At 33.5% G+C, this 22,685-nt stretch overlaps 1 protein-coding gene across 1 annotated transcript; it reads left to right on the top strand.

Annotated features, from left to right (window-relative positions):
* Positions 1 to 1,367: 1,367 nt before the first annotated feature.
* On the top strand, positions 1,368 to 16,473 carry LOC133183651 (organic cation transporter protein-like). The gene is made up of 11 exons (XM_061318585.1): positions 1,368 to 1,545; positions 6,645 to 6,742; positions 7,561 to 7,763; positions 8,323 to 8,553; positions 9,183 to 9,385; positions 9,562 to 9,843; positions 9,943 to 10,077; positions 10,224 to 10,309; positions 10,469 to 10,589; positions 10,695 to 10,767; positions 16,205 to 16,473. Exons 1-11 carry the CDS (start codon positions 1,481 to 1,483, stop codon positions 16,412 to 16,414), a joined length of 1,707 nt encoding a protein of 568 aa, XP_061174569.1. The 5' UTR covers positions 1,368 to 1,480; the 3' UTR covers positions 16,415 to 16,473.
* The last annotated feature ends 6,212 nt before the right edge of the window (positions 16,474 to 22,685 follow it).

Genomic DNA, 22,685 nt, shown 5'->3' on the forward strand with positions numbered 1-22,685 from the left:
TGAAAACCCACTTTAAACTATACCCTGGGGGAAGAGTGGCTATATTGTGACTCTTCCCCCCTGACTTAGAATAATGAGGCTTCCACTCTTTGCTTGGATTTTATTCATATGTTGATCTTTGTATTAAGAACCCTTTTCTTTAAATGTCAAAATTTGTAAATTTCTTCACCTACAACGATTGTCCCAAAAAAGGCATCATAATGCATAATGAAATGAAACTCGCATATATCACATCTTTAAATGGTAAATAGGGGGTAAATTCTACATGACACGATTTAATAACCTTCTTTCCAGCTGTACTAAATTAAATTCTGTTGGAAAGCTAACAATTATATTAATTTTTCATATGATTTTATTATATTACCTTTTTAAGGTATATTGTATTTAAAGTTATTATTTTCGCTTAATTGTTGTTCCCTTTCTAGGGCTATTCCTGGAGATGGACATTTCTTAATCTTGAAGGAATGATAGTACAGAGCAAGTTGTATTCTTACACACAAGATCTAAAATGACTTCGGAAACTGTGGTGGAAGGAGGAAGCGGGGAAATATCTATATAGTGAGTAAATTCATGACATACATGTAACGATAAACCTTATCGGGTGTACCAACTTTTACATAATTGAAACGGATAAATTTTTTATTATGCTTTATTCCGTCTGTCCTACTGGAGGTTGTCTGGATTATTTAGCTTGAACGTAGGACTTGTATTATACCTGGTATACATTTGCAATTACGTGCAGTAACCGTATATCCCTTTGAAGCCCAAGGCTAAATGCGTATCATGTTCAAGTTATAAACTACAGGGCTGCGGCGTTTATGCAAATTATCACGCAAGCCAATCGATTGATCACATCATGAAACCAAAAAATTAGACAGTTATTCCTTAACTACATTCCCTTGGTTTTATTTACATAATTTGTTTTATATCTTATATGAATGGCATGTTTTTTTTTAATTTCCTAAGAAATAATGTGTTGCTTAGATAAAGGTTTATCAAGGAGGGAATTAAATGAACTTTAAGATTTCAATGAAAAGTAAAGAAAAATGACAAATAATATTTGGAGATACATGTAACGAAGGTGCCTTGTATACATTCCACAATTTAAAGGATAAATGAATTTGATGTTTATTGTTTTGGTCTTAAAGAAAAAGAGTACAGAATTCGTGAACCATATGTCACGTATAGAATGGCCTTAACCCATTCATCATTTAGACATGGCTAAATGACTTTCGGTCGATTCTATGACAGCAGCTATTCAACTTTTATATGCCTAGCAAAATAAATTCAAGGTATAAATGAAAATTTTAGAGTGAGATGCATCCGAGCGTGCAAAAATTACGAATCCTTCCACAACTGGATTATGTTTTATATGAACTATCCAACCGCCTTGTTGTGAAAGTTCATTCTTACCGTACGTTTATGAACACGTGTCGGATACCATTTCAAACATTAGTTTATAATTATATTAGAATCACTTATGGCTCACTCAGAGATATCAGGACTAAGTGATGATGACCATGGGTCACTGGACGAGGAGTACATGTAAGTGTTTTCTCTCAAATATTAGCGTGAAAATTCATCTTTCTGTAATAATTTTTTAACCCGTAGTATAATAAGTAATATATAAACAAGCATTCTGAGAGTATTGCATTAGCAATACTAGTCCCCTACCGGCATGTGTAATCTGGTTCCCATTTAAAATTGAAAATACCATAATTCCGTCAAATATCAATGAAGCGAAATGCAAACTTGATCTGTATCTCATCAAGGTAAAGCCACATACCAAAAATCAGCTCAATATCGGCAAGCGTTTAGAAAAAAATTGCGGAAAACCCTGAAAAATTGAACAGGTCTTAATTTCGTCAAAATCATTGAAGCGGAACGAAATGCAAACTTGATCTGTAACTCAAGATACACTCACATACCAAAAATCAGCTCAATATCTGCAAGCGTTTAGAAAAAAATTATGGAAAATCAAGTGGGACAGATTGACAGACAGACAGAGGAACAGACGGACAGACAGACAGACAGACGGACGGACAGACTCAGAGGAAACCTATAGTCCCCTCCGGTTTCACCGGTAGGGGACTAATAACGAGATGTTGTTGAATAGTTTAGAGAAAACATTGCCTTCGAGGGCCGGAGGCCCGAGAAGGGGATGTTTTCTCTAAACTATATTCAACATTATCGAGTTATTTATCTTACTCAAAAAGAATTCCCCACTTTGGATCCCAAAGAAACTTTTACGCATTCATATACTGAAACGCAAAAGAAACGCAACATCCTTATTTTAAGGGGAAAATTATATACAGGTTATAACGTTGTACATAAAAAGTTAAGATATATTCAACTTTGCCAATTCAGCAATTTAACAGTTGAATGATTTTCATTCCATTACCGGAAGTTGATATTGAGCCCTTTTAACAGAAATCAAAAATTGCATGTTTAATAAAACATTTGACAATAATTTGGGTTTTCTAGGGTATGTAGCTGTTAATCAAAAATATTGCACTAATATCCCCCCCCCCAAAAAAAATCATTCTTTCTTTCCCCGATGTGATGCCAATATTTCCTCAAAATGACTGAAAGCAAGCATTCTCATTGCTCTTGATGGAAATTCTCCGACCATTCAATTTCAGCTTGCTATTCCGCCATGAACAACAAGTGCCTGTTTTTCAGATGCTGAGGTCGAATTTTCTCTAACCTGGCGTAGTGTAGTAACCCTTGGACTTCCGATCAAAGAACTGTCATTCACGCTTATAAAACGCATGAGCCTGATGAGTCGTTAATAAGTGCATATTTGCATCTGCAACTCTCCTTTACCTTTATTTTGATAATTTCCATCAAGAACAATGAAAATGCCTGCTTTCAGTCATTTTAAGGAACTATTGGCATCACATCGGGAAAAGAAATAAGGATTTTTTTCCCGCAATATTAGTGCAATACTTATGATTAACATCTACAAACCCTTGAAAACCCAAATCATTATCAAATATTTTATTAAACATGCAATTTTTGCTTCCTGTAAGAAGGGCTCAAAATCAACTTCCGGTAATGGAATAAAAATCATTCAACCGTTAAATTGCTGATTTGGCAAAGTTTAAGATGTCCTAACTTTTTAAGTACAAAGTTAAAACCTTATATAATTTTTCCCCTAAAATTAGGATGTTGCGTTTCTTTTGCGTTTCAGTATATATCCAACTTTGCTGTAATACAATGGGATGTAGCCCATTTAGATATCCAATAGCGACGCAATACAATAGCCTAATCGAACACCCCTTTTATTCATGGACTAGTTAGCATGAAACTGCATGGTGCTAATGTCATTTCAAATCTTTCCATTGTTCTGAACAGTCATGAAATCAGACGAAAAATAGTTTTAAATCCAAAGTAAATTTAGGTAGGTTCAGATAGTTTTTTAAATACTTTTGACCTGAAAGCAGATGAAAACTACAAAATTTTGATAAATGGTTGGAAATCTATCATTACATATAGGATGATGATTTGTTGAGGAAAAGTGTTTAAATCTTATGGAGTTCCCTTCGGACAATACTTCTAGTAGTGTTAAAACAGATGAAAAGATTGTCGGTGTTATGCGGAACCTGCTTTAAAACTATTCCATATCAAGATCTGCAATAAAAAAAGTGACAAAAAATAGATAGGCTGTCAATTTATTCAATTGTTTTGGGAAGTAAGCTGGAAAATTAAAAGAACGGAAATCTGAGAGAATTTTCTGATAACGGACCCCTGAAGTAATATTCAGCAACAAAAAGTGATGTTGTTCAAGGTGAAAATGTATAATTTATAAGCGTGTCAAAAAGTGATGCTTTTAGAATTTAAGACCGAAAACATTCTGTTAATATACCATCAGATAAGTATTGGATATTTTATTGACGACAAGAGTCTGATAGTGTGCAAAATGAGGAATTTTATTTTTGTGAGCATTGGAAGTACATTTTTCTTCGATTCTAATGGTGTGAAAATGCGAAGTGATTAAAATTCCGTGTGCATTGGACATTAATTCTAATGGTGTTACAAATTCGGAGTAATTTTTTTTTTATGTGCATTGGAAAAACATTTTAAACTCTTTTATGCCTTTTGTTCATTGAATAATTATGTCTGTATACACAGCTGGATATTTAAATGTCCAACCGATAGGCAGTTGGATATTTGAATATCTAAATGATGGCCAATTGGATCTTTAAATATCCAACTAGTGATGGTTGAATCGGTAAAATATACGTAGACTAATAACAATGGGTGACGTCATTGAAGTTTTTTAAAACTAGACATCTAACTCCGAATTACATGGAGTCCCCCTCCCCAGAATGACAGTCGTTTTCACTTTCAGAAAAAATGCACTGGCAAGCTGTTTATTTCTATTGTCTTCTACGATAATTTAGTATAGAGTATAAATAAACAATATTTTTCATATGGAGGTCCGTATTTGCTCTGCTCCATATTTGTATTGTCTAAATGGACTTTGAGCTTGAATACTGTTCGCTATCTCCATATTTCATGCTACAAAGGCAACTGTAATAAATATATTAACTCTATATATGAAAACACAATGAAAATTATTCCTTCTTTCATCATAATTTCATAACTGAATCGTTTCTTTCCTTATTAATTTTTTTTTATTTTTATAAAACAACAATACAAGTTCAGCTACAAAGTACACGAATAAAACGAATTAAGCCGTAAAAAGTTGAAAAAGCCAAGATTTCAGTTGGAAAAGCCATGATTAAAGTTAAATAAAGCCAATATTAAAATTGGAAGTACCAACTTTAAAGTTGGAAAAGCCAAGATTAGAGTTGGAATTACCAACTTTAAAAAAAAATACGTGGCACTAATACGTTTCTGTACCACATAGCCTGAACTTCAACACATTCAATCTAATCATAAGATCTAGGGTTTGACGTAGTGACTATCCTAAACCATACGTCACTTTTTGAAATTTATTCATCTTCGAATTAAGTTTCCTGCAAAGTATGTAAGCATAGAATCACCAAACCTTGCTAGTTAATGCGTCTTTCAACCCTCGGGATTAGACCATACACTGATTTGGAATTTTATAATCACATGTACATGTAATAATCTTAAACTTTAAGTTGTGATAGATGTATGTCATAACTGTATTTTTAACTTGCTATCTAAATCTTGAACCTATGATGACAAAGATCAATAAAATCATTTGATCCTTCTTCTGTGTTGTGAGTGATAATCGAAACACAGATCAGAAAACCATAGTTTTAAATCTTGCACATAATCATTGTTATTTAAAAGATTAATTTCCCACATAAACTATAGGGCCTTGTTCGTTGATTTCTTAGATGTCAGGCGGTGACAACTAATTATTGGTCACATAATTTTGGAAATTTAAGGGTAAGCATTTTCAAATAATGTTTAGATGTTACCCTGACTTACTTTTCTATATACACATGTATATTCTGTGCACTTTAAAGTAGTTCACAGTAACCTGCTTCGGAATTTTTACGTCACCCGAGTCACTCAGGTGACCTATTGCTTATTGCAATTACGTTTTCGTCGTGCGTGAACATTTGAACATTTTCAGCTTTCTCTGGTACCACTAAACCAACTTCAACCGATTTTGGCATGTATGAGTAAAATGAAAGAAAAATTGTGAATTTTATGGTCCTCGCACGTCTTGGGCCTGAGGGTCGAGGCTAAAACCGTCAAATTAATGCAATCTTTTATAATCTTCTTTTTACTCCTGGACATCAAGCAGTCAACCTGATGGCATGACTGTAATGAGCATTGAGCCCTGTACTAAAGATTGCGAAATTCATGGCCGGAGGTTCTGGAGCAAGGATGGGGCTCTATTGATCATATAGAGAAAATGCATAAATTCTTCTATCAGAGAACGCTACCAAATTGAGATGAATAATTGAAATAAATTAGATATTGGCTAACCTGATTTTTTACTTATTTTATTCTTTTTGAGGAACATTTATTTAATTATTTTTATTTTAAATTTGTCTTATTTTCACATATGAGAAGAAGTCATAAACAGATACAAAATTGAACACAAAAAAACCTGTTAAATAACAGATCGATAAAAACACATTTTTACTGACTTCTCACTACTAAAACTGTTTATAGATGAAAACTTCATAAAAATCTAAGAAGATTCTAGTTTGTTCGAAAATCTTATTTATATACATATTTATAATCTTAACTCTATCATAAAACTGAAGTTCCTTATTAAAAATTTCATTTACATGTATTTTTAGAAAATTTAAGACTTTGATTGTTTAAAAATATGAACTAAATTCAATACAATATACTCCGTATTATTCATTTAAAGAGTGAGAGAGGTGATATATTCCTGCGCTGCTGTTTCGCTAAAAAATAGTTTAAACTCTGTTTACTATATCTTTGTAAATTTTCCAGACTTTTGGAAATACACTCGTACTTCCAGTATTTTATTTAGTCAGAAACCAGACAAGAATCCTTCATAACAAGCCGATCTTGCTGTTAATTTTAAATGACAAATTTTGACTTCGTGAACCTGGGACCCGATGTCGAACCAGAAAAGCAAACTTGATACCTTTATGTTCTTGTACATTATCAAAACCTATAATCTTCAATGTTTAATCTTTGAAATCTTTTAATTATAGATACGGTCGATGGGGAAGGTATCAGGTATTTCAAGTAGCCATAGTGTGTTTCCATCTATTGCAAACAGGATTCCAACTTTTGATGGGAGTTTTCATCGGTACGAATACAAAATATATACCTTCTATGTACAAATTTGAGATTTCCTCATTAAAATTAGTTTAATTGATGTGTTTAAAGTTTAATTAATATGTTTTCATCGAATATTTAAAATAAGGCATCACAGCTTTATAGTGAAACCAAATATGCATTATGTCAATAACGGTAAATGAGTAATGTATATCTGTTTTGTGTATTTTTGTGACCACACACTGAACAAACTCCTGTTTTTGTGATATGTCACTAAATCCAAGTGTGAAGATTGAAAGTATACCTTTCATAGGGGCTTGTCTTCCGTATTGTTAAATGTAAAATAAATTAATAAAATTTTGAATCTACTTCGAATACACTTTAAAGTTGTTTCAATAGATATTTTGACACTTTCAGGCAAGAAATGCCAACAGCAACTGTTAAAAAATGTTCACCCTATAAACATAAACTCTATGAAACAGTGTTTTTTTTTTAAATTAAAAAACGTGGCATTTCTTGCGTGAAAGTGTCAAAATATTTATTGAAACAACTTTTTAAGAGGGCTGGGTGGTCGTGGCCATTTTTAGACTATATTGATCTCCTTTAGAAGAAGAGCTCCATATAAAGATATACAAAATTGATCTAATTTTAAAACTAAAATCTATGAATTTTTTCTTTGCCAAATGATAGTTGACAGCTTAAGATATCATATCTAAAAAAAATAAGTTATATCTGATGGTTAATTTGTTTACCACCCAGCCTCCTTAAATGTATTTAGACTCAAATTTTTATTAATTTGTTTTACATTTAACAATCCGGAAGACAAGCCCTATGGTTACTTTAATATAGCGTACAGACCCCCTGGCTCTCGGTGTGCAGTTGTAGAGTTTGACAACCTGACTCAAATGAACTCTTCTCTGTATGTAACATACGAATCATGTAACATCAAAGTGTTTTACAACGATACCACTGCTCAGAAATTGATTAAGGAAACCGGATGCCTCAACGGCTTCTGGTACACTTTAGACAAAGACAGCACCATTGTAACAGAGGTATAAATTGCACATATTGACATGATGTATCAGCAGTTTCCTGTGCAATGTAAATAGTAGTAGCGAAACTAATTTTTTATAGTAATATATGTCGTAATTTATCATATTTATAAAACATGATCGAAAGAATACATACAATCTCCGAACATAAAGATTGATTTTGGAAGAGTTGTGTCAATTTTCATCAAATCTCTTATTTACAAGATAGTTAAATGACTTTTTGAAAATTATTTGCAAAAAATATTTATTTTGATACTACATGCTATTTAATTGAAGTTTATAGAAGGTACTTAGTGTAGTCTTCACTGAAACTGCTTTGAATTTTACATTTAAAATTTTCCGAAAAGAAAATATCAGCGAATACTAGTAATTTTATTTTGTCTTTCTGGTTTGGTTGGTTTGTTGTGTTTGCCTTCTTTATTGTGAATACGTTTTTTTTAATGTTTGTCTATTTGGTTGCTTGCTTTCTCCTTACACTTGCAAGTTTATCAGGGCATGGAATGATCTTGTTTAATTATGGTGCAAACCAAAATGAAGACTTTGTCAATTACTTTGACAGATGGATCTTGTCTGTGATCGAGCATACTTAGCAGAAGTACTCCAATCACTGGTCTTTGTGGGACAGATGGTCGGTGCAGCATTCGCCTCCTCTCTCAGTGATAGATTTGGAAGAAAAACTGTTCACCTTTGCTCCACCCTTTTGACCTTTATCTTTGGCATTAGTGTGGCGTTTACTCAAAACTATATATCACTTGCGATCTTAAAATTCATTCTAGGCGTTTTGCAGCAGGTAATGCAATAGAGAAAGTAAATGCAAACCAATCTTAAATTTTTACATAATTTTAATAGCGTTTACAATATTTCTAATTAAGTATTTTTCACATATGCAATGACGTTACGCACGTTGCTAATACTGTAATATCATTCTTATGTGGCATAAAGAAACTGACGTTTTCAAGATGTGATATTTGCTACATGTATAAATTAAGAATGCAATTAATAGTAGTATCTGCAGTCGTAAATAAATCTAAGAGTTTTCCTTTTAATGACCTAAATATATTTTTTGTTATGATACGGCTTTATACATTATTGTCACGTAGATTACCGTTCATACAACAACAAAATATATGAAAAAATGCAGTTTCAATAGGCTAATTTAAGTAAAATTTGGGATACAGTAATATACGCCCATTCTTTGTGATATTGCTGAAATTTTGACGTCATTTTATCAATTTCGTGAGTTTTGGCTGAATCTCTTGTGCTTTTGTAAAATATCCAGTAGAAATAAATCGTTTCCTGACATTAACATTATTCCAAATGGTGGCTGCAGTAAATTTAGTTAACAAGTTCAATAATTTAATACGTAGTATTCGAGACACAGAAACGACCAGGAACATTGTAACATATTTATATCCACAGGGAATGGTTGTTACCGGTTCGGTGCTGTCGTTAGAGCTATTTCCAGAAAAGACTCGTTTCTATAGCGAGGGTCTGCAAGCCCTTTTCTGGACCTCGGGTTTGGTCATTATGGCCCCCATTGCCTTTCTGATGCAAAACTACTCGTGGAGATACTTACAAATTACACTTACTTCATTTTCTGCTCTTAGTCTTATTCAGTTCTGGTGAGAATTTCAGAGTAGTGTTCTTTTTTTTCAAAATCAAATTTTATTTATATTGTTATCTGTTTAAGCAAAAAGAAATTAAAAACATCCGAAACCAAAAACAAATTAATTTCATCATGGTTAAGATATTTAGCATTTATATAATATTTCAGTATTACAATCGTATTTTTAATAAGGGTACAAGATGAATCACTACGGTGGCTAGCAGTCAATGGTAAATATAGAGAAGCATACAGGGTAGTAAGAAAGGTGGCCAGATGGAATAAACTGAATTATGAGGATCTTAAAAACATCGTGGACAGAAGAATGGCGAGAGCTGAGAAGGACAAATGCATGATGGAGGATAAGAAACACTCAGAAAAATCTAAGGAAACTATCATCGTGGAAAAGCTAACCATAGTTAACATCATAAAGAACAAATCCATTTTCATTATATCAGTAATGATGTGGTTTACATGGCAAGTTTATATTAAAAAAAAAGAAGATAAACTCGACTTCCATCTACACAAGAGAAGATTTATAAATGTGTACGATTTTTTTTCAATTTAAACCCCTAGGGTAACCAATAGCCTGACATACTTTGGATTGACCTTGACCTCAACATCATTGGCTGGGAATCGGTTTTTGAATTTTTTCCTCTCAGTCTGTGTAGAATATATTGGGAGAATTCTGGAGTTTATAATGCTTCGATGGTAATTTCTGTCTTTTTGCATAAAACATTGTAAAAACCTTATGTGTTATTTAATAGCTTGTAATAAACATGGTATATACTACAAGATTAATGTCAATGGGCACAATTATAAAATATGAGTATTAAGATAGCTTATATTATTTGTAGCCTTGGAAGACGAACAATTACGTTAATTTTTCACACCATAACAGGGACAGCATTGGCTCTTTCCACTGCTTTGAACCACTTCTCAGGTAAATAAATGATTGCCAACTATTTGAATATATATATATACCTTGTGTTTTAATTTCTTATCCTCACAACGACAGAACACCCCCACAAATGGACTCGGACTCCTGACGTTTTGAGGATGTTGATTTATCTTTAATAATAATAAAAAAAATCTACTTTAGAAGGAAGCCAGCCAGCGATAATGACATCAGTTGTGACGTCATTTATAGGTAAACTGTCAATAACAGGTTCATTTAGCCTGCTGTTTCTCTTCACCGCAGAACTTTATCCAACAAACCTCAGGTATGTTGATGACATTTTTTTTCTTTTAAATCTTTGTGCAGTAATATTTTTTTTTCCATCTACGATCAACTGTTGTTTTACAACATATTTTTTATTTGTTTTAAGGAATGCTGGTTTAGGGATTTCCTCATCTTTCTCTAGAGTAGGCGCCATTGTGTCCCCCTTTGTCGGATTGCTGGTAAATATTTTTTCCTGCCTCAGATAATTCAGAGCTTTCATTTAGATTACTTAAGCTCTTATAAAGGAGCTAGTAACAGAATTTCTTTAAACTATCTATAATAAAAGTATCTGATACCATAAACTTCTTTCATTCAAATTTCTTTGCTGTTTTCTAGTTATCGAGTCAACATGCCCGATAGTTCGAAAAATAGCATTTTGATCATGTTTAGAATATCAAGACAACTTGCCCGAAAGTTTGAAAAATAGCATTTTTGATCATGTTCAGTGTACCATTATTCACGTTTGTAGCAATGCGGGAAAGCGATATAGTGACTGTTTCCTAAAGTCAAAAACTTAATGATGTAAATTAAACAATAAAATGCTTTCTTTGGTTTTTAGTACGGGAATTAATGTTGCAGCTGTTGCAGAAAAAATACATAACCCGCATGTATTTTTTTCTGCAACAGCTGCAACGCTAATTCAATGACAGTAACGCAAATTCCCGTACTAAGAAGAAAGAAAGACATTTTATCGTTTATATTTATATCTGTATAAATAATCATTTAAAGTAGGATTTATTACACGAAATATTGTATTACTGATATGTACATCGTTGTACTTTTCATTCATGGAAGAGCCACTGCTTAAGAAATCTGTGCAGGTGATATGCTTAGTGGTGTTTACTGACTGATATATGACAATAATTTTCTTAAAAAATAAAGTAGGTAATGTTTAGTGAATGTAAATATTGCTTGATAAAAATATTTGGAAAAAAACCAACTATTTCATACGTTACAATGGAAAGTATTGAAATGCAATATATTTACGAAAGCCTATAAGGATCAATCTATGGAGAAAAAAAATAAAAAGGCGGTATAACACATTTCGAAAAGGCGTAATAACGCGAGAAAAGACGTTATAGCGCCTTTTGAAAAGGCGGAATAACGCCAAAAAAAAAAGAGTGTAATAACGCGAAAAAAGCGTTATTACGCCTTTTCAAAAGTCGTTATTACGCCTGTCCAAAAGGCGTTATTACGCCTGTCCAAAGCCTTTCTAAAAGGCGTTATCACGAATCTTGAAAAAGGCATTATTATGCCTTTTGAATAGCCATTATTATGCCTTTGACAGGCCTGGGCTTTTGAAATGGGGGGACCTCCCAAACATTGACAAGCAAACAAGAAACAACAACCCCCCCCCCCCCAAAAAAAAATAAACTGCCTAAATTCGAGTGGGATCTTTTTCTAACTTTTCGGTAAAACTTTTTTTAAATGCAATAGTTTGCCAGAGTTTGACCATACTGAAACAAAATGTTCAGGGATCAAACAGCCAATAAATGAATTTTTATATTTAAACTATCATTAATAGCAAGACTATTCTTCCAAAAAGTGGGGTGGGGGAGGGGGGCCCACTCGCACTCGTACTACCGGACTGTGCGAAAAGGCGTTTTATTTAAAAAGGAAAGGCGTTATTTCATATTAATAAATATATGAAAAATTGAATCCAAGCCATCTTTATTCATGCAATATTTAGAAGTATTTTCTATATTCCTGCACATATTGCAGACAACTGATTCTATGCATATTCAGAGAAGTCAACACTCGTGAAAATTCAGGAAATAGGCAGATGCAGTTTGAGGCTTTGCTGGTCATGCATTAAAAATTCATTTCAAATTTGAAAATATTTTTCTCTCCTCTTGGAAAAAAAAGCAGGCCAACTATTTGCATGGGTATAAAGAGCAATTAGCCTTCAACCAAATTTGTGAAATCCATGACCCTTGGAAGAGGTGTCTGGCATCAGAGAAGGACTAAGTTGGTTTAACATTGAAAATATATTACGCATTTAAGAGGGCTGGGTGGTTGTGGCCATTTTCAGACTATATTGATCTCCTTCAGAAGAGCTCCATATAAAGATACACAAAAATAATCAAATCTATAATCTAAAATGTATAAAATTTTTGTTTGCCAAATGATAGTTGACAGCTTAAGATATCATATCTAAAAAATTAAGTTATATCTGATGGTTAATTTGTTGACCCCCAGCCTCCTTAAAAATCTGTTTTCCTGGAAATCTTATTACAATCTGTTTAAATTATTTTTTAAGAAATAAGCCCTATATTTAATTGTGAAATTCATGTCCCGAGGGTAAGATCCCCCCCCCCCGGGGGGGGGGGAGGGCTAAGTTAGTCATGTATTGAAAATTGAAAGGCGTAATAACGTCTTTTGAAAAGGCGTAATAAAGCTAGCTATGTTATTACGCCTTATCGAAAGGCGTTATAACGCCTTTTAAATGTTTTTTTCTTCATAGATTGATCCTAAAAGGCTTAAAAGGTGTATATTGATTAGTCATGTTTCACAAAATAAAAGCAACCATTAGTTTAAGTGCAGAACTGTAGCTCTCTGCTTGAGAAAATTCGGACAGGCAAAGGAGAGGGCTACAGATATAAGCGTTGTTAAATCCTTCGATTTACGCCGCCGCTTTTTTGTCGCTCGCTTCGGGTATTATTTCTTGTATTTAATGCTTTCCCCTGCTTTAAAAGTGGTATCCAATAATTATCCATATATTTTACCCTTTTTCGGACCCCATGTGTTTCATTTCTAAATGTTCTACTAAAAATTGAAAAAAAAAACGGGGCAAATTTGACTTGTAAAGCTTTAAACGCTGTCTATGGAATAAATAATTGGGGCCATCAACATCTTTATAAACATTTCAATTCGCCTGACCACTCTATCCTTTCGATGAGGATTAGCATTGTGGAAAAAATATACCATTCAACTAATAGTCCCACTTTAAGTACCCAAATTTCGTAGACAACGAGAAGAATACTGGATAATGCAACTCTCAAGCCCACAATGTGCCAGTGTGAATGTGATGAAATTTTTAACAATACATTTCAACTTTCCTTATTTATGTAAGATATATTCCACTATCACTTGCATATAGTGTTTATATCTCCCAACTTATTCGATACTTAAGAGCATGCTCTGAGTACGATTAATGTTTAAACCGATGCAGGCTACTGACAATTAAGTTGATGTTACAGAGAGTTCAACAATCTCGTTTAAAGTCAGCATTTCGTAAGTTCTATGATTGTTTTCATGACCATGTTAGCAAAATATAAACTATCATTAGGCTTTGGTTATAATCTAAATTTGACTACGGATTATTCCGTTTACCTGATCAATATATATATATATATATATATATATATATATATATATATATATATATATATATATATATATATATATATATATTAGGGATGTCAGCGAGTACCCGGTTAACCGGGTACTCTATCGAACGTCCGAGTATCGAATACTAAAAACGGTACTCGGTTACTCGGATGTGTATTTTTTCTTATTTCAAGGTACATATTTTTATCAAAAACTTATCAGAAAATAACTCGAATACATGTATGCATACGGGTAATTAGCGTGTCGTCATCTACCCATGTAAACACCCGTTATTGCCTATGGCTGTGTATATGAAGTAATTAGTGACCAATCACCTGGTACACAGCTGTCCTCACCTATTGTGTTCCTTAATATTTTTTATGGCTTCAATGATTGTTTTTCAGTGAACATCGATTAATATGGTCTATTATCTTCAAATCATTTTTTAAATTATTTAGTTAATATACGGCAGCGAAATCGGACATGCATAGAAATGCATGCCGCTACCCACTTCAAAATAAGTAAAGATTAAAAAAAAATGTTTAAAGTCAGTTTCCATAGTAAGTTGAAAAAATATTAGACTAGCGATCCAAACAACGTCCGTTCCTCCTCTTTCGCTAGTCTAATCACAAACGTGCGTAACAGATTGTCCTCCTTTTGCGTTGATCAAATATATATCTTAAACAAGAACTGTAAACCATTTGTAATTTTTGATGTATTTATTGCGTCATTTGTGTTTATTTAATAAATAAATTAAATACTAAAAATCATTTCCGTTGGACCACATGTTTATATACATTCATAAAACGTGACAAAACAGCTCTGGAGTTTATATACATTCATAAAACGTGACAAAACAGCTCTGGAGTTTAACAAATTAACGATTAAAAATTAACAAACTCGTATTTACATTTTTACCGAGTACCCGGGTACTCGATCGGAAAAACGTCCGAGTAACCATTTATCAAAAATTGACCGATCTGACATCCCTAATATATATATATATATATGTATGTATGTATATAGGGCTCAGGAGGGGTGTGATCTGTGGACAGGGGATGATCAATCATCCAAGGCACCTAATCCCACCTCAGGAATTTCCAGGGGTCTTTGTTCTATGATTTGTATTGTTTTGGGGGATTCTTTGAGATCAGTTTTGTTGTCTTCACATTTCTCTTTGAAGGCGTGGTCTAAATTTCCACATTGCAAAAAAAGTTTCATCTAAATCGGTGACTATGCGTGCGAAAAAATGCTCTAAATTACATTTTTTATCTAACAAACTTGCAAAGATGTGAGATTCTTTTGTTTTATTGAAAGACTTTAAAATACTTATTTAAAAATTCCATTTTTAAAAGTGCCCGTATGAGAAAGTAGAATATATCTCTTAATGCAATTTACTTGCATACTAAGTATGTTTTATTAAATTCGGACGAAAACAGTAGGAGGAGTAGTATTTTTGAAGAAATTTCAAACAAATTTCACATTAAGCAACAATGGCAATACCTTTTCATCGATATCTTTAAATTGATACTTGGAGTATCAAGTTTTGCATTTGAAAGAATGTTTCAGTCGAGCAGATAGATGCACATACACCTACGCTCTTCTGTTCTTTAACTAGTAAAGCTAAAATGCATTTCTAATTTTCATAAATTAGGTTTTAAACATTTTTCGTCAGAAATAAATACTTTTATAGATTCTAGTAATACATCAGAAAGCCTACGTATTTTTTGATAGACGTTTTGACTTTATAACCTTATTTATGAACCCACTTAAACCAGGTCAAAGTGCCGCCTACGTATATAATTTGCGGCAGTAAAATTCACGATTACAGCATTTCCCGAGGGCGCAAATGCTATAATTTTTATCAATATCATTTTCACAAAGTACATTGATGAGTTAAGATAGTTAATTTCATTTATCATTTGACTTTTTCTTTATTTTATAAATTTTACATGACATTTTATTTAACATTGAACACTGTCAAGTTGAAATTTATCAGCTATGCAGTAAAATGATCTATACAATATTTTTTAATATAGTTTTTGATAAAGAACAATTCAATTTAAGGGAACACAGACGGACAAAATTTAATTGGCGCATTCTCCAACTTCCAAGACAAAGGAACATTTCTAACGATTAAGAAAGACGTAAAAAAGATAAATCGAATAAACATTTCTTTTATATTTTTTATGAGTATTTTCGTCCTGGAGACCAAGTAAAAAATTAGTGATTTTGGAATTTTAAACAAATGTTCATGTCATATGTCATGTTTATTTTCACCAATAGGCAAGAGAAATACCTTGGGCACCAGGAACTATTTTTTCTTCTATGTGTTTCATTGTGGTAATACTTTCTGTGTACTTACCGGAAACACGAGGATGGGATCTACCTCAGACAATGGCGGAAGTAAAAGTGTGGTACAAGGAAAAAAGTGGATTCCGGTTGCAGAAAGGTCGGAGGAGGACTGAGATTCTGAAGGTGTTAGATATAAAATAGAAAATATGCTATTATACAGTATTATTGTACGTTCTGAGAAAAATAAAATATACAATTTACTTTTGAATTTTTTTTAATCAAAACTGGAAGAAAATTTTATTGGAAAAGCACAATAAGAGTTGGGGGATAAAGATGTTATACCAGTAGCTCTTTTTCACAAGAAAATCTACGATCTTTGTATTTTTAGGAACCGTCTCAAAATAAGTAATATATAGAGTACCTTTTAACGAGTGTATCTTCAGATATCAGACGAGGGGGCTTGTCCCCCGAGTCAGATATCTGAAAATGCACGAGTTAAAAGGTACTCTATATGTTTTGTATCATTGTTCTCATGCACTGAGTTACCCATGATATATCAATTTCACGTTAATGGCAAGTAATTCGACTATATTCTCATGCACTGAATTAGCCATGGTCTATCAAAATTCCAGTCGCCCGCGTGGCGCAGTGGTTACAGCGTCTGCTCTAGAGTCGCGAAGTAAGGAGTTGATCCTTACGTCGCGGGTTCGAATCCCACTGTGGGACGTGGAGACCTGTCCTATAAACCGAGGTCCCATGTCGCAGTAGGTGCTGGCACGAAAAAGATCCCTCACTGCTCAATGACCGTAAGTGCCGAGTATAGGACAAAATTTGCAGCTCTCCACCGGCAAGTGGTGGCGTCTCCATATGAGTGAAAAATTCTTGAGATCGATCTTAAACATGTAAAATACAAAAAAAAAAAATCAAAATTACATCATACCATTTAATTATATAACCAATGAAAAAAGAGCACGTGATTCGAAAAGTATAGTGCGCTGTATTTCTTAAACTTTCTACCTCGTCCATTCATATTTTGAACGCCATGGATGACGGTTGTGATTTTATGCTTTCGCGGAAACCGAAATTATGAAGGAAAATTCCTTAGATCAATTAGGAAACCAGATGCAGTTTGAAGATTCTATGGAAGTATGACGTTTGATCCACCGGAACTAAAAATTGAACCTATTATGGATTTCGAGATAGGAGCTATTTTAGAATTTCACCCCGAGGTCGACACGAAGGCGAAAAATGAAAGGTTTATACAAGTGTCCGATCATAAAATTCAGCGTTTGATAGACTAAAAAAAAATAATATACCAAATGGCAATTTAAACGTTCAGGTTAATCAAGAAGTAGCATGCATGTGCGGCACGGGAAAATGTCCACTTTTGACCGAGATGAACAGCGATTCTCTATTTAAATTACTGGATGCAACGATTTGTGTTGGAATTAGAAAACAAAGAATATCCACCTCGCTACCTGTACTACATTGTGTGTGGTTTGTTACGCTTCAAGTTTATGAGAGACGAAAACATAAAAATGTGCGTGTGTGAATTCCATTTTGAATTTAAAAATTGACGTGCGAAATTTAGAATGTTTTATGTAGACCTAAGGAAAGGTATACCTTCAGTATGTTTATATGTGTTTGTATTTTGCTTATAAAGTCAGCTACTTTGTTTGTATTCTTTTTCTTTATCAATGTAAGGTCAAGGGTCATTGGAATTGTTGCATTTAATTACCCTGTCGTGTTCTATCTTGATAGAGCATGGTTGTTAGAGCACAGTTAGTCATAGTGTATCAAAAATAAAAACACAGTGGAAATCAAAGGAAAAACGCCGCAGCAATGATACAAAAGAAAATTATTAATTGAAATTTCAAAACTGCTAAGCAACAGAGAAATCAAGCCCCACAAATAAATAATGTGAAGCAGAATGTTTGAAATATGACGTAGAATATCAAGTTTGACGTAAAAGTAGGTCAAAATAAAATCTTTGGAAAAACTGTCATAAACTATTATAATAAAAATTTTGCAGATTATTTTATTAAAATTTCCCACAAAACTAAAAATTATAAAATAGAAAGGTAGGGGTGTGAAAAAAGTTCAATTAAACAGTTATTTTAGTTTTTAGACCTATCTTATTACTCAGTATTTTACAGAATACATATTTCTAAAATACTTGAGAAAAGATAAGAGTTCTCGTACGTTAAGCTACTTCTTTGTAAACACGTAAGAATGTTCGGGAAAAGGAACGAAATATTAAGTTTTCTTATAAGATGAACATTAACCGTAAGATTTTCTTTTTTGGAAAAAGTGCTGCTGATGAGTAATTATAATCATAAGTTTGAAACATTGTCAATGACTATGAACACAGTCTAAAAACATGGATACTGACATAAAATGAACAAGATGTGTTTGTGAAACACTGATGTCCCCGTATGGCAGCTTATGGCGAAGGGTAAAGTTTCTCAAATGCAAGTCAAACTCCATGTCAAGAGATCAAAAATGTTGGTACCCAAAGAAAATTCTTGTCTAAAGGAATATACTTGTGAAATATAAAAGCCCTAGCACCAACTGTTGAAAAGTTATGGTGAAGGTTAAAGTTTTTTAAAAGTAAGTAAAACGTCAAAGTCAAGGTCAAATGGTGCCCAAGGGAAGGTCTTGTCACTAGTGATACACATGTTCATGAAATGTGATAGCCCTAGAACCAAACGTTCAAATGTTATGGCCAAGGTTAAAGTTTTTCCAAAGTAGGTCTAACTCCAAGGTCAAGGTCAAAGGGTCAAAGTTGTTGTTATCCAAAGGAAGATCTTGTCACAAGGAATGCACATGTGAATATGAAAACCCTAGCACTAACTGTTTTTCAAAATTAAAGTAGGTCAAACTCTAAGGTCAAAAGGTCAAAGATGTTGGTATCCAAGGGAAGGTCTTTTCAAACGGCATACACATGTGAAGTATTAAAGCCCTAGCTCTAACTGTTCAAAAGTTATGGCCAAGGTTAAAGAGGTCAAACTCCAAGGTCAAGGTTAAAGGGTCAAAGTTGTTGGTATCCAAAGAAAGGTCTTATCACAATAAATACACGTGTAAAGTTTGAAAGCCCAAGCACCAATTGTTCAAGGTTAAAGTCTCAAAAAAATTGGCAAAAGTGGGTCAAACTCCAAGGTCAAGGTCAAAAGGTCAAATATGATGTAGGTAGTTAAGAAAGGTCTTGTCACAAGGAATACACATGTGAAATATCAAAGCCATAGCTTTAAACAATCAAAAGTTATGGGCAAGTTAAAGTTTTTCAAAATTAAAATAGGTGAAAGTCCAAGGTCAAAAGGTCAAAGTTGTTGGTATCCAAAAAAAGGTCTTGTCACAAGGAATACACATGTGAAGTATGAAAGCAATAGCACCAACTGGTCAAAAGTTATGGCCAAGGTTAAATTTTTTTCAAAAGTAGGTCAAACTCCAAGGTCAAGGTCAATGGTGTTGGTATCTAAAGAAAGATCTTGTCACAAGAATTACACATGTGAAGTTTGAAAGCCCAAACACGAACTGTTCAAAAGTTATGGCCAAGGTTAACGTCTCATAAAATTTAGCAAAAGTGGGTCAAACTCCAAGGTCAAGGTCAAAAGTCAAATGTAATGGTACCCAAAGAAAGGTCTTGTCACAAGGAATACACATTTGAAATATGAAAGCCATAGCATCCAACCAATCAAAAGTTATGGGCAAGGTTAAAGTTTTTGCGGACAAACAGACAGACAGACGGACGGACAGGGCAAAAACTATATGCCCCCGAATCTTCGATTACGGGGGCATAAAAATCACCACACATATCAGGAGGAACTTGGAATAGAGAAAAACCATTCTTTAGAAACACAATTATATTTTATCCATATTTTATCCTTACCAGACTGAATTCCAAATGAATTATCTTCATGTACATTATAGTGATAAAAATGAGTAAATTGTCGGTCATTTTGTGATCTGTATGTAAAAAAAATCTAGGTAATAAAAACGTAGTTACCTCTCTGATTAGTTATATATTGTCTTCAGATTTTGTAATATGGTCCTTTGAACTGATAACCAGATGTAATCTAGGTGGAATTGATGAATATAAGTTTTGTTTGTACATCACGGGATTGATAGCTATATATGTAGCTTGCTGATACATTGCTTTCAGATATGGAACGCCAAATTAACAGGTTGAAATATTTGCACCGATCTTCAAATCTTGTATCTTTTATTCAATTATACCTATCTTTAAATCATTTGGCCGCGTCAAACTTTAAACATAAACATACTTAGTGACTGTTGCTTCGCCAAGCGCACATTAAAAGTTAAAATCATGGGTCGGATGAAACCTTAAAAACCGGGATCCCGTGTCACGGTAGGCGTTGGCACGATAAAGAACCCTCACTGTTCAATGATCCTGAGTGCCGAGTAAAGGTCCAAATTTGAAGCCCTTCACCGGTACAAGGTGACGTCTCGTGAGTGAAACATTCTCGCATGGGATGTAAAACAGCAAACAATCAATCATTTAATCGAATCAATTTGGAGACAGAAAACCTATATGCAGGTGACAATGGTATATTGGTACATAAGTAGTGGAAGCTGACAGTGGAAAAGTTGAAGTCATCACGTTTAACATAACGTTTACTTGTTAGTTTGCCCTCAATGTCTTTCTTTAGTACAATATCCAAATATGAAACAGGTGTGTCGCATGCAGACACTTTAGTGTATTTTATTTCAAGTCCAATGAGATGTATTGCAGCAATGTAATAATGAAAATGAATATTGCTAAGTGATAAAACTTCGTCGATGCATCCAGTAAATGTCGAATTGAAGGCTAAAGCTAGAGACTTCTTTTTTTGTAGAAGTGTTTGAATAACTCTGCTTCATATGAGTACAAAAACATCTGCTAAAAACGGGGCACAATTAGTACCTCTTGAAATTCAACAGATTATTGAAAGGCCTGGTCTCCACAAACAACATAGATATTGTCAATAAGAAACTTCAGCATCTTTTTGATATCAGCATCGGAGTACTTCTGTGTAGAATCAGAATGTTCTTTCAAACAAAATAAGTTTACAGGTGGACAATGATTTACTTTTTTTTTAAAATTGAAATAGCAGTTGTTTATGATGTCAAAAAGCCTGGTCAATGACAATGATCAGACAATTTTTCTCCGTGTGGATTGTAGAAAAATGACCCCGTACAATAATGTTTTTATGCAAAAAAAGGGTTTTGGTCGGAAAATTTTTGTTAAGCAAATACATAGGGGTTAAATCACGCAGCCTTATGATATGAAGTGTTCATTTCTAAAATCTTTAAAGTTTAAATAACAAAGTTTGTTAAAATCAATACCCTAGGGATAGGGAGGGGCCACATGATCCCTCTAATGATCACAGTGAAAAAGTTCTCTCTCCTCTGTTTATATAGCAGATAAGCAAAGGTATCTTTTCGAAAATTGTGAAATTGTTGGTCCCAGGTCAGAGGTTCTAAAGTAAGAGCGGGACTCTAATAATCATATATTGAAATAGTTGCAATATTGTAGCCTTCTCCGATATTTTTAATCTGATACTAGTATTTTCGGAAGAGAGCTACAATTACACGGGATGTCCGTAAGGGTGCAAATGTATTTTTAAGATACGGGCGACTGCAGGCAAAATAAATTGCTTTTGCATTCAACCTATTTCCAGTAAGACAGAAATTTAATTCACTGTCAACAGAGTAGCCCTTCATACGCGAAAATCAGGTAAAATAATCGGCGTGTTTACTATAGCCATTCTCCTCAGCAGCCATGACAATTCACGCGTGTCGTTATTGCACAGTACCTTGCCATTACATCCTTAGAGTTTTGGGTTCTCCTTAAATCTAGGAGGAGATTCGGAACAGTCCTTCATAATTCACGTCTGGTGATGTACTGCACTTGAAATTTATAGATTAGTTTGATAAAGGAAATGTCGGTATTGTTAAATGATTGTGTTGTATGGTATCACTAAACAATGATAAATATATAGAACCATTCCAGGCGATTTTTTTTTCATAAACAGCGATGAATTCTTAAATAGATAAATAGCGATAAATTCTTAAATAGATCTGCTCCCTAGATCACGAATTCACATCGGCTGTCCCAAAATAAAATCAATCAAGGTCAGTAAACATGGCGGATAATTTCAAGTTTTGGTGTTGACATACACGAAAAATAACCGATAAATGGATTTTTCTGTATATTTTTGGATCACTTAGTATCTTGCATAACTACAATTTTTGAGTTAAGGTAAGAAATTTTAATAAAATAGACATTTACTGATAATTTGAGCTGAAATCTGCGCTCACTTGCACCATAACTGAGATTCTAAGGGGTTGTAGCCCACTCAAAAAAAAAAAAAAAAAAAATGGAGAAAGCTGCATTATTACGGCTGATATTAAATGTCATCATTTCCCTGTATATTTAGCAGATAAACTAGATGCGTGGTAATGATGAGTA

This window comes from Saccostrea echinata, unplaced genomic scaffold, assembly GCF_033153115.1.
Source record: "Saccostrea echinata isolate AGI-Se365-2 ecotype Australia unplaced genomic scaffold, CSIRO_AGI_Sech_v1 ptg000009l, whole genome shotgun sequence".
Classification (NCBI taxonomy): domain Eukaryota; kingdom Metazoa; phylum Mollusca; class Bivalvia; order Ostreida; family Ostreidae; genus Saccostrea; species Saccostrea echinata.

Bases quoted from the DNA above. Each gene is read 5' to 3' on its own strand.
- LOC133183651 (XM_061318585.1), top strand. From the start codon at position 1,481: ATGGCTCACTCAGAGATATCAGGACTAAGTGATGATGACCATGGGTCA. The intron at 7,764-8,322 runs GTATAAATTGCA...TTACTTTGACAG, and splicing joins ACAGCACCATTGTAACAGAG to ATGGATCTTGTCTGTGATCG. The intron at 10,078-10,223 runs GTAATTTCTGTC...TATTATTTGTAG, and splicing joins GAGTTTATAATGCTTCGATG to CCTTGGAAGACGAACAATTA.